Source organism: Recurvomyces mirabilis (genome assembly GCF_035927965.1).
Source record: "Recurvomyces mirabilis strain CCFEE 5264 chromosome Unknown scaffold_7, whole genome shotgun sequence".
NCBI lineage: Eukaryota > Fungi > Ascomycota > Dothideomycetes > Mycosphaerellales > Teratosphaeriaceae > Recurvomyces > Recurvomyces mirabilis.
The window spans coordinates 268,505-280,559 of record NW_027041941.1 but is presented as its reverse complement, the minus strand read 5'-3'; the positions used below and the strand labels follow the sequence as shown (position 1 = coordinate 280,559).

The 12,055-nt window shown below is 51.7% G+C and overlaps 7 protein-coding genes across 7 annotated transcripts; 2 read left to right on the top strand and 5 right to left on the bottom strand.

Moving 5' to 3' along the window:
- Positions 1-123: 123 nt before the first annotated feature.
- Positions 124-684, bottom strand: LTS14_003304 (uncharacterized protein; the record flags this gene model as incomplete). Its single annotated transcript, XM_064836009.1, has 3 exons — positions 124-146; positions 199-322; positions 376-684. 3 exons carry the CDS (start codon positions 682-684, stop codon positions 124-126), a joined length of 456 nt encoding a protein of 151 aa, XP_064696218.1.
- Positions 685-2,045: 1,361 nt separating this feature from the next.
- LTS14_003303 (uncharacterized protein) lies at positions 2,046-3,374 on the top strand (the record flags this gene model as incomplete). The annotated part of the gene is made up of 1 exon (XM_064836008.1): positions 2,046-3,374. One exon carries the CDS (start codon positions 2,046-2,048, stop codon positions 3,372-3,374), a length of 1,329 nt encoding a protein of 442 aa, XP_064696217.1.
- A 425-nt stretch (positions 3,375-3,799) lies between these two features.
- On the bottom strand, positions 3,800-4,437 carry LTS14_003302 (uncharacterized protein; the record flags this gene model as incomplete). Its single annotated transcript, XM_064836007.1, has 3 exons — positions 3,800-4,003; positions 4,055-4,295; positions 4,352-4,437. The coding sequence occupies 3 exons, from the start codon at positions 4,435-4,437 to the stop codon at positions 3,800-3,802; spliced, it is 531 nt and encodes a 176-aa protein (XP_064696216.1).
- Positions 4,438-5,256: 819 nt separating this feature from the next.
- LTS14_003301 (uncharacterized protein) lies at positions 5,257-6,325 on the bottom strand (the record flags this gene model as incomplete). Its single annotated transcript, XM_064836006.1, has 5 exons — positions 5,257-5,344; positions 5,396-5,705; positions 5,755-5,887; positions 5,947-5,979; positions 6,032-6,325. The coding sequence occupies 5 exons, from the start codon at positions 6,323-6,325 to the stop codon at positions 5,257-5,259; spliced, it is 858 nt and encodes a 285-aa protein (XP_064696215.1).
- Positions 6,326-6,574: 249 nt separating this feature from the next.
- LTS14_003300 (uncharacterized protein) lies at positions 6,575-7,972 on the bottom strand (the record flags this gene model as incomplete). The annotated part of the gene is made up of 2 exons (XM_064836005.1): positions 6,575-7,455; positions 7,597-7,972. 2 exons carry the CDS (start codon positions 7,970-7,972, stop codon positions 6,575-6,577), a joined length of 1,257 nt encoding a protein of 418 aa, XP_064696214.1.
- An 819-nt stretch (positions 7,973-8,791) lies between these two features.
- On the top strand, positions 8,792-10,149 carry LTS14_003299 (uncharacterized protein; the record flags this gene model as incomplete). The annotated part of the gene is made up of 3 exons (XM_064836004.1): positions 8,792-9,448; positions 9,503-10,009; positions 10,054-10,149. 3 exons carry the CDS (start codon positions 8,792-8,794, stop codon positions 10,147-10,149), a joined length of 1,260 nt encoding a protein of 419 aa, XP_064696213.1.
- Positions 10,150-11,090: 941 nt separating this feature from the next.
- On the bottom strand, positions 11,091-11,738 carry LTS14_003298 (uncharacterized protein; the record flags this gene model as incomplete). The annotated part of the gene is made up of 1 exon (XM_064836003.1): positions 11,091-11,738. One exon carries the CDS (start codon positions 11,736-11,738, stop codon positions 11,091-11,093), a length of 648 nt encoding a protein of 215 aa, XP_064696212.1.
- Between the last annotated feature and the right edge of the window lie 317 nt (positions 11,739-12,055).

Here is a 12,055-nt window from a genome sequence, read left to right as displayed (position 1 = left end):
CCTTCTCGCGGCATCTACATCAGCCTCTATGCATATCCGTTGTCCAGTGCCTCCACCAGCTGCTCCGTGACCTTAAGCAGCAGCTATCACTGTAGCAGCCACCGCCCTCACATCACCCAGGACCTAGTAGTCAGGGCAGTTGAAGCCTGGACGAAAGTCAGCGTATATCTTGGAGGTCAGTGGCAAATGCCCACGTACCGTTGATGTAAATCGGGTTGGACACGTCGTTGTTCGGGAACAGCCCAGACAGAACGGAGTTGATGACGGAACCGTGGTTGTGAGACCTCAGACAGAAGATGAGCTTGGAAGCCTCCATAATCTCCTTTTGAAGTGTCAGTATGATCCAATCGATTAACGACCAGGGTATGAACTTACCTCTGAGTCGACGACACACTTGAAGCCATCACACCACTTATCGCCAAGGGCACCGGACAAGGCGGCTTCGATGCCATCGCACATTGGGACGACAGTAGGGTCATACAGAAGGCCGAGGTGAGTTGTATACATCAAAGTCTGACCTTCTGTCTGCTGGGCGCAGCACGAGGAGCCACCAGGATCAGCGGGTTGGCAGTGGCGCTTACGAGCGACGAGGGTGGTGTCAGTGGTGTTGGCGGTACCAGTGATGGTCAGGGGGGCGGCCATAGCGGTAAGGGGAGCAAGGAAGAGAACGTGGAGGAACTTCATCTTGTTGGTCTGTTGCGTTGGAGGATGTATGTCTTGTGGGATGTATCTTGTTGGTGTGGATGTGCATTATCGGAGGTGATGATGTTGGTTCGCAGTTGGAGGTCGAAATATAAATATGTACAACAGATCGAGAATGTTCACGTGTGCTTCGCCAAGACACGTTCCTTCCATTCCTGGCTGCAGCTTCGCTCACTGCAGCGAAGCTTCATGACCTGCCCGCAAGGGCACCTGATCACCTCACATGATCGAAAGAATGGCTAGTGAAGGCTTTAAAGAGGGAAATCCTCATAGATTGACCAGTTTCACCACCATGAGAACATTCAATGGTATGTCCCGGAGTAGTGTCCTTCACTTGACGTTAGGGAGGAGCCCAAGCACACGCCAGTGACGGCCCTGCAAGGTCAATGCCGCGTGTCGTACTGTGCAACCATTCAAGCCTCGTGTGGAGGGTTTGAAGAGTAACGTGGTCGAGCGTGTTACGAATGCCCTTGGAAGACATGCGGAAGGTCTGCGGCTGTGTTAATACCCCCGAAAGACTTCTGCACGGTCGGAACGAGTTTACATTGAGCAGGCGATCGGAGACCAAGTTGCATGCCCGTCCCGTAGAGTATTACAGCCTTTCCATGTCTGGCATTACGGGATCGGCAATGACAGATGATTGATCGACACCGGTCAGTCTCGAGCAGTCTTCTCACATGAGCCACTCGTTGTTGGCTGCTCAGACCACGCCTGGCCTGGCCGTGCATCGCTGTATGCTACAGTACTTGTTGGGAAGAGTCTGCATAACGTTTCACGGTGTTTCCTACGCACACGATCGCGATGCTGCTCTTAGCGATACGTTTGGATCCTACAATCAGTATGCGAACTTTTCGCGTTGTCATTGTCAATCGTTAGCGCTGACTCAGCGTCCGCGATTGCGATTCGGCAATCATGATTCGCGCAGCCGCAAGCTTTTGGAATGCAGACTCTCTTGTATGTTAAGGCTTGGTATGTCTTAGATGTATTGTCCCGCAAAGCGAGACAAGATGTAAAGATCCCAGGCATCGTCACACACCTGCTCTTCACTTCTCACGCCAAAAGTCTCGAGCTGCGTACCTTTGGCAAGGATCATTGCGTATCTTAGGATGCGGCTCCCTGCAAATGTGGCGTTTGCTTCACACTAGCCGCGTATCATGGGCGATCCTTAACAGATACGATATGGGATAGGTAAGCTGGCGGACGCTGGCACTTTCATTGAGCACTCATTGAATTCACGATGGCATGATCTACCTGCTTTTCAGTGCCCAATTTGACTGCGTTGCTAACCAGGAACCGACCCCATGCGCTACAGCGCACGTCTCTCAGTGCTGGTCACTGCGATGATGGCAGCGGCGCTTGTTGTACTGCACCTCAACAGCTTTCCATCGATACATCAATGGCGAATACTATCGCGACCAGCTGGCCTTCAACTCAAAGCTCCATATGAGGTCGACGCCGATGCGCCACCATGCCAGAGGCTTGCTGGAGCTGAGGACGTGGTAGTGGTAATGCGTACCGGCGCGACAGAAATCAAAGCCAAATTACCTATCCACTTCAACACGACCTTCAAATGCTATCCAGATACCTTAATCTTCTCGGACTATGCGGAAGTGTTTCAAGGGCACGAGATCCACGACGTGTTGTCTATTGTGGCCGATGATGTTATGGAGGCAAACGAAGACTTTCAGCACTATCTGCGGCTCAAGCGGCTTAGTCGAGAAGGTCTGGCGCAGAGTGAGCTTCACGGCGAAAGCCTTGAGAGTGGGCCGGTCGGTAAGAACGACAACCCTGGATGGCGGCTGGACAAGTGGAAGTTCTTGCCCATGATGGTGCGTACGCTTGAGCTCCGGCCAGATCAGAAGTGGTTCATATTTATCGAGCCCGATACATATCTTGTCTGGAGCAATATTGTTCAATGGCTGCAGACTAAGGACTGGCGAGAAGACCAGTATCTCGGAAGTGAAGTACAGATTGGCGACGATATATTTGCCCACGGCGGATCCGCGTTCGTCATGTCTAAATCTGCCATCGAGAAAGCGGTGGAGGCATACCAAGCAGATCCCGAGGAGTGGCACGTACGCACTTCTCAGCACTGGGCTGGTGACTGTATCCTTGGAACGGCATTGACGACCGTTGGTGTTGATCTCACCTGGTCGTGGCCCTTGTTCCAAGGAGGCAACCCGGCCGATATGGACTGGCAGGAAAATAAAGCCGAGAGACGCTTGTGGTGCTCACAAGCATTGTCCTACCATCATTTCGAAGCGCACGAAGTGGAGGCTATGTGGAGGTTTGAGCAGCAGCACATCAGTGACTTGATTGGAGGCTCTGCGACCCATCGCAGAAAGACTGTCCTCCACCATAACGACATGTTCATGCAATATGTCGTGCCCAATATCACACGGGAAAAATCGGACTGGACTAACATGTCGCCCGACTTGGTCACGAACAGCGCTAGTATGAGTTTGGACGAATGCAGGCTTATTTGTGAGGATAAGCCAGGTTGCGTCCAGTATTCTCAAAGCACTTTTGGATGTTCCACTGGGCAACAAGTCAAAATGGGTCGACCTTTCACGGGAATCGGCTCTGGCTGGATTCCTGCTAGAGTAGATCGCTGGCGCAGAAGCTTCCACAGCTGTCGCGGTATCACAGGTTGGACCACAGACTGGAGTTGATGTATGCTTTCATTAAGTCGGGATCTAGAGACTGGCTGTGCTGGCTATGCATTCATACAACTGTGAACAAGCAGCAAGACTATATGAAGGTCGACCTGACCAAATTTCGAGCAACCCGAAAGTAAAACGTGGCGCATGCCGGATCCGCAATGTCTCTAACCCAACTTGCTCTTGACAAAGGCAAGTGCGTTGGAGCCATACTCGTTGCCGTAGCCATTGTGGGTGGCGGCGTTGTTGCCGTTGCAGCAGTACCTTTAACAATCATTAGCATCTTACACGAATCTGAGAGGGAGCTCTTGCAGAAGGGGCAACACACGGGTCACTGGCGTCGCAGTAGCTGCGGATGATGGAGCTATAAGCGGCACAAGCGTTGGACGGCCGAGCAGAGAACTGGAATTACTATGATCAGCATCATGCAGCAAGTATTAATCCGGGAGTATACTTGCACCACCAGCCGTGCAGCTACCAACATGGAAGCTGCTCTCCGAAGGAGAGTTACGTGGGTTTCCGGCCCAGATGACCGCCTTGATGTTGGCACGAGCCGCGGCACTGATGGTGGCCGCAGTGCTCTTGACACCCTGGTTCAGATCACCACCACCGCAAAGGGCGTTATCCTCGATCTCGGAGCCCTTCAAATCGTTCAGTAGAACCCCAGTAGCACGAGAGTCATTATATCTTACCTGCGAGTAGCCGACGAGAACCAGCTTCGTGCTTGGGCACTGCTGGTAGTAGGCGTTGACCTGGGCACCGACGTTGGCGGTACCCTGCTGGACAGACGACCCGTAACTGTTGCCACCAACAGCCGGGTAGGTGATGGCCTGGGAGGTGGTGCCTGGGTAGGCAGAGACAATGGCGTTCACGAAGGCAGCAGATGAGCCGTAGCCAACCGGGGCCGTGGTCTCACGGGCGCCGAAGACGTGACTGGTGCGCAATGGTCAGCAAATTCATGTCCACAGAGCATATTGGGTCTGGCTCACATTTTTGGGCATGATGCGCGCTCCTCCAAAGGCGCTGCCGCGACGGCGGCGACAAGAGCAGAGATGGCGACGACCTTGGAGAACATTGTTGCGTGCTGTAATGAATGGAATGCAAGTTGGGATTTTGTCTGACATATCGACAGGACTAGAGAAAGCAGGACTACTATATACTCCTCAACTGCCTCACACAACGCTCACACGCCTCTCATCACCCTGAAACTTCGGACGAGAGGCGAGCATGACATGAAGTGGGTCCACTGTTGAAGTACCGTAGCACGACATACGGAAGAGGAGCACTGTGCGTGTTCTACATTGCTCTCACGGATATGAAATCTACACCATACTGCATTTGTATCAAGGATAGGCTACATAGCGGGCGATGTTTCATCACCTTTTAGCCGGCGGCTGAGAATTCGCCCCTGATCTCCACACCCACTATACTCCATACGCATCGATACCGAAGGCCTTGGCCTAGACCTACTTTCTCGAATGAAACACGCAATTTTCCCGAGTTCTTGACAGTGTTGAGTACGCGTTGGCAAGCTTGCAACGACATCGACACCTGACAAAGTCGACATACGAGCAGCTGGTAGGAACAGAGTCCTATCTTATAATGTCAACAGGGCATACCGCCGGAAGAAAGTATCGTGACGGGTGGTGAGCACGAGAGCACTCGGTATGATCAGCAGACAGCCTGTTGAGTGCAACCGTGAATCGCGTTCAATATGATAGGCAATAATAATGTCACCTATAGGCTCATGACCGGCTCCGCAAAATGCAACGGCACAATCTCCGGCTCTATGTCTGTTCTCAAGCATGCACACCATTCTTACTTACGCTATGTTGGACAGAGATCGAGTGTGCAAATGCTTGTAAATGAGCATCGAGGTATTGTTTGTGGCAAGCTACTGTGACAGCCAAAACTCGCACCACTCGGCAATGCCTTTCAGGCTCTGCTCTTTGACATATCGCTCGTAAGGATTATTGGGATCTCTGCAAGACATCAGGTTAGCTGGGGCAAGGGTACTATCGCAGGCATCGTACCCTCTCAAGGCGAAACCATGCTCGACGCCTTGGAACAATTGCACTTGGAATGGCTTCTTTCCGGCCTGCAAGATGTCGACCGCTCGGTTTCGGTACTCGTTGGGGAAGGTATGGTCGATTTCGGCACAGGACAAAAATAGTGGCTCTACAAAATGGCCGTCAGAACTGTGCAGGTTGCGGAAATCCAAGCAGAACGCACTGGAAATATTTTCAAAGTGGCTTTCCTTGAGAAACGCCGGATGCGCGAAGGCTCCAACCGTGCATACCCCATCTCTGGCGAGGCTGTCGCAGACATAAGGAGCTCCATAGCCTGTGTTTGCATATCAGCATAGCACATCAACAGGGCTGGATTGACTGACAATAGCCGACGCAAGCAAACTTCTTGTTGCCACCACCATACTTTGCCTTTACCTCAGCATTCCATTTCGGCGTGGCTGGGTTGGAGAACTCCATATGCTTGTCCAACCAAGCTTGGAAGTCGAAGTCAGGATCCTAATAGTTCGTCAGACAGTAAATCGACCAGTGGTGGCTTTTGTATATCCGATACTCACGCCACGGAACTTCCGGTGTTTCTGCACGCCGTCCTAACATCCGTGTCAACAACAAGTCGTGATCGACCTGTGGACCGCATCATACTCCTTTGAAGTAGTCAATCCCAAGCACAGTGAATCCAGCGTCTGCAAACCCGTCCATGATCAAATAACCATTGACGAACATCCCGTACACATCAGGGTAGTACAGCATGATATGACCATTGTCCTTGCCTTTCGCAGGTTCCACGATGTAAGTGTCGAGATCAGCAATCGTGATGGTCTTGCCTCTTGGCTCGCCTTCGTGAATCGTTCCAGCTAAGCAACACTCGCCGCTTCGCTTGGCGATCTCCTTGTCGTTGGAAGCGCTGCCAGTTTGGGCGGTGTTTTCGGCGTCCATGATTGTATCACAAGAGCACAGATCTGTCGTTCGTGCAGTGGCTTTGTCTTCTTGCACTCCATCAAGATACATGTAGGTTCGCCGCGGGGCAGAGCTCCCGATGTCGCTGATTGTACGTTGAAGTGTCGTTGTTCGCTTCGACTGTTGCACTAATTTGTTCTGATTTGGGAAGTCACAATAGATCGACGGCAAATGAACCTCAGAGTCGCAGTTGCGATCGACTCACGCTGCTGTACTAGACATCTATATCTAGAAGAACTTGCCCACATCTCGTCGGCGAGCTAATAAGATATATAGACCAATGAGCTGGAATCCTCCAGCGATCATGACCAGTCCACCGAACAGCTGGAGAGCAGTATAGTTGTTTCCGCCACCGCCAGTCGTAAGTAGCGCTCCCGCTATAGGTGCGCCAATCAGTGAAGCAATCGAACCTATTGCCTGCGCCATGCCCAATCGAGCACCCAGTACTCTGACGTCAGGACAGACGAGTGGAAACACACTTGGTGGCAATGGTATCAGTGGCCCGCTGAAGCACCCGTATAGACACGCAATAGCGATGAAAGCGCCTTCAGTTCTTACACCAATCCAAGCAAGACAGACGGCACCGCTCGCCATGGCGGACACGATCCATGGGATCATGGCGCCTATCCTTGACGCTGCGTAGCCAGCAACCAGACGACCCAGAATCGAGCTAGCTTGAGCAGCGATGATCATGTTCAAAGCTGTACTTTGGCTCAAGCCGAGTCTAGACTGCCCATAAGCCGAAATGAAAATGAAGGGGACCATATAGCCTGTGAAGATGAAGAAGTTGGAGAAGCTGTAGCTCCAGAACGGTAGATCTCGTAATGCCGCTGAGTCGAACATCTTCCGGCGACTTCCTGTTGCGATGTCTCCAAGGTTGGTTACACCCCAAAGTAGGAGAGGGAACGATATCAGATATGAGCCAAGCATGAAGAAGCCCATAGCACGAATCGTCCAGGCGAAACCAATTCTGGTGATGAGCTGCTGGAACATCAGAGTGTATATGATCCCGCCAACAGGTGCCCCGCAAGTAGTGAGAGCCATAGCCATAGATCGATGCTTCTTGAAACTTCTGCCGACCAGAGCCAAGCCGGGCAAGTACAGTAGACCTGATTGTTTCAGCTACAATTGCATGACTCTATAATATATTTTGGACTCACCATTCGTCAAGCCACATAATAAACCTTGTGTTAACAATATCTGGTAGTACTTCGTGCAAAGGCTGAGCAAGAATATGGCGAGTGTCTCACCCAGACCTCCCACAATCAACATAGACCGGAAATAGCCAAGATCGAAGAGGGGACCTGACAAAATGCCGACAAAGATTAGCAGTCCTGTCGCTATCGTCCCGATCCACGAAATATCGGACGGCGTCTGGTCTGACAGGTAGTCCAGCTGGTAGAAAGACTGGAAGCTGCCAAAGGCAAAGACGAAGCCCCAGAGATTACTGAAGACCAGAAAGGAGCCCAGGACTTGCAGCCAAGCTCGCATACCACCATCTTGGAGCGGTACAGCAGCCACTGGCGTTGCGATGGTGGCAGGAACCAGGTCAGAGTCAGTAGGACTGGTTGTCTTGTCGTAGGAAGACTCATATGCTTCCTTCTTGCCGTTCTCGACATCTGCCATGGTGAGCGTTCAGCTGACAGTCCCTTGTAGCTCAAAAGACGCTGATTCTCACAGGAATATCGCTATAAGCAGAGGTCTTGGTCTAGCATGGTCAATATTTAGGCCACGAGATGTTGGTACAGCGTGAGCATGACAAAATGAAGACATTTGTAGATCCTCGGCAAAATGAACAACGCTGCCCGCCTTGATGTGCGTTTGCCGTCTCAGCCGGAGCTACTGTAGTCATTCGTCCCTGCCTGGCATCTCAAAGTCGTGCTGCCAACCAAGGCAGCTATTGCTCGAGATCGCGGCCGAAGATGCAGCAATTCTTATGTAGTGTCGTCCTGGACTGGGATCTCGCGAACCGGTCGAGCAGAAACAATGAGCCAGAGATGCCGCGCCACGATCAGGAAGAAGTCCGTGCGAAGGTCAGATGCTTTTCCTGACCTTCTGTTCGCTTCTGATAGTTCTGCCTCTATGCCTCGACAACAGAGCACACATTGGTGTTGGGATTATCATGTTCTCCAGCGCTTCTTCAGCATGATTCACGGAACAGCAACATAACAAGAGCAACAGTTGTCTCGGCAGAACCTCACCCGAGCACGAACATGAGAGATTCTCCGTCTCGGCTGTGATCCTCTCCGCATCAGGTCGAGCAAGAGGATCACGCCGATAATGCGAAGATCTGCGGAGGCTCGACGGGCATCATGTTGCATCAATAAGATAAACTACAGACTATAGGTAGGACGTTATTCTTCCTGTTCTACATCTCTTCCCATACGCTTCGTCGGAATCAAGCGAACCACTACATGCTCCGTCTCAACGCCATCAGGATCCAACATGACTCGAGTACTGAGTGCGTTATTCACCGGTTGTCTTGCAGCCACCGTCGCTGGTCAAAGGATATCACACTCGACACAGAATGGTCGTCCGACTTGTACAGTCTATGCCGGCAAAAACAACAATACCGACGACACTCCAACATTGGTCAAAGCCTTCGATACTTGTGGCCATGGCGGCAACATTGTATTTCCAGCAGATCAAACTTATCACATCAACACAAAGCTCAACCCAGTCGTTAACGATGTGACGGTCGACTGGAAAGGTGAATGGCTCTTCTCAGAAGATCTGGACTATTGGCGCAAGAACTCCTACCACATCGAGTTCCAGAATCACGCCGCAGGATTCATCCTTACCGGTGATCATATCCGCATCAATGGCTATGGTACTGGTGGTATCAACGGCAACGGGCAGCTTTGGTACTACGATGAGCGCGGCAACAGCACTGTCGGCGCCACAAGACCCGGACGTCCCATGCCATTTGTTTTCTGGAATGTCTCGGACGTTGCGGTGAGCAACTTTTATATCGACCAACCTCAGCTTTGGTCTATCAACATGATGAATGCCACGGACATGGTTTTCGACAACATCAGGGTCAATGCTACAAGCCCTCAGGCACCAGAAGGCTACAATTACGTGCAAAACACTGATGGCTTCGTAAGTCATGCGTGATAGAGGCTTGTCCCTGTGAACGTGCTGATCGTGATCTAGAACACTATGGACACCCGTAACGTCCTTCTGACAAACTTTATCTACCAAGGAGGCGATGATTGCATCGCCATCAAACCCCGAAGCTACGACATCACAATTCGCAACGTAACCTGCATAAGTGGCAACGGCATCGCGATAGGCTCCCTTGGTCAATACTTAGACGATGCCTCGGTAGCGAACGTCTGGATAGACCAAGCCAAGATCGTGAAAGGGGGAGCGCAAGATAACATCGGAAATGCGGCTTACATCAAGACCTGGGTTGGCGAGCTCGTGTCTGGGGGCGATAGAGACTACGAATCTGACTATCAGCCTCGAGGCGCAGGTTGGGGCAGCGTGACGAACATGCTGTTCAGTAATTTCCAGGTCTTTGGTGCTAAGGCGGGAGGTGTCATCAGCCAGAACAGTGGAGACAACGGTACTGCCGCTGGTACGTCGAACATGCTCGTTAGCAATATCGCCTTCGTAAATTTTACTGGATACCTTGACAACAGGCCCACGACTGCGAGTGTGAGCTGCTCGATGAGGCAGCCGTGCTACAATATTGATTATAGGAATTATACCTTGCATACGGCTTTGAACTCGACGAGTACAGGCAAGGCGAGCTGCAAATGGACGGAGGTTGGAGGTGTGCATGGGCAGAATTGTAGTGCTGCATGATGCATCAACGAGTGTGTACCCTGAGCGACAGCTTTGCTATCATGAATACGACCAAATGCTACGTCCTTCCTATCTGCTTGTTAATGAAAGCGTTCCGCTCAATAGTGCCTTCACACCTGCTCTTTTCGAAACAGATACATCGTGCCAAGGCACTCACTTAGGACATAATCGTCGCGAATGCTGCAGTAAAGATTTTCCCAGCACTGTGGGTTTGGAGAAGACGCCTTGTAGATGATGGCACCTTGAAAACCACTAGTGCCGGCCTACTGGCCGCTGAAAATACAGAAGAGAACAGGGAACACAGCCATGCAGGCAGTAGATATGGGCAGCAGGCACTTCCATATTCTGTTGCAAACTCGAGCTACACCGTACAGATGAGGAGCAGATCTCGGTTTCTGGCGCATGTATATGGTCCAGCCTGTGAGGTCGAGAATCGAAGTGAATGACCAGTACTCCATGATTCCTGGTGTATTCCACCAGAACTACTAAGAAGCTCTTGATATCTGTGACGTCGCCAGCGCTTGTGGCTTGGAAGAGATTTTTGCTGGCCTGAGTCTTCTCAATGGTATCTGAGCTCGACTGGCCATGTGACCTGGGCACCTTGGCAGCAGTGACGCCGAAGGTGGGCCAGCCTCGTCGAGGCTCTTGAGTCGAAGGTTTTGCCTCCTCCGTGACCTCTAGACTCTCGTGTCCAATGATGCTCCGTCTCGATCGTGGTAATAGCTTCTGTTCCTGTCAAGACACCGTGATCATACACGCTAGTGTCCTGACCGAGCTCGGGCCTCAGTGCTTTGGCCGAGCGTATGTGCCTCAAAGGCGTCTTGCCATAGATCATCATGTTGGATCGATAAACTGCGTGCAAGGTTTCGTGCGGCTGCGCCGTGGCAAAGTTGGCCTCCGCTGGCCACAAGCGCCCAGACAGCGTGAAGCACTAATTGAAGATGTCTAGACTCTCGCCGTGGACCCATGACAATATGAGGTCACAATCGTCAGCCAGATATGTCACCTCGTGTTCGGCTAAGGCGAGATAAAGATCGTATGCTTCTGCTTCTTCATGTGTGAAGGGAAGTACGTAGTCATAATTGTCTTGTGGCACAGACAGGCATCGTAACACAAGCGGCTCGCTGGGGCCTCTTCCATTGTACCTATCTTGATAAGGCGAGGGCGTGATGTTGTCGCAACCGTTCAGGTCAAAGGCGAAACTGATGATGCCGAGTCCGCCAACGATCTCACGACCTGCATGAACCGCTGGCTTGAGATAGCCGTGAAGCTTGTCCATTGCCCGTGCCCGATGTCTGGGGTCATCAGATCGTGGAGACTCGTGTGCGTCGGGCATTGGCGAGGCTGATTTGTACATGAACGTTACTGAATCCAGACTGGCTGCTTCCAGGATCTCTACACCACAGTCCTCATCCGTTGCATGGAATGTCAGATGATCTTGGTATGGATGAGCAGGCGATCCGGCCAGAGTGGTCGTTGTAGTCGGATTTGTAGCCCTCGTGCTCAATTGAGCTAATTCTGACTCCATAATAGCTGTTGCCATATCCTCTGTCACTCTCGCCAAGGTAAATCCGGTCATCGTTGATTTTGGCGTGTACGAGGCGACCACCACTATTGCCGGTTTCTCCTATCCGAATGTCTGGCCGAGCCGGCCAGAGGGATCAGGCACGTGTGAAGTGCCGCAATACCAGTCGAAGTCACATGCGTGTGGATCTACTGTGGACGCATTATTGACCATAGGAAGAGGCCAAGTTGCTGGGCACTGGCTGCCTGTAAAGTTCTGTTAGATCGTGCAGGAGACATTGAGCTGTGAGCATTATCGAGGGAGACTGGATGGTGGTGCCAATAGAGAGCACGCTGGCAAAGTGGAAGTCGCGAAGCTTCTCGGACAGGTCG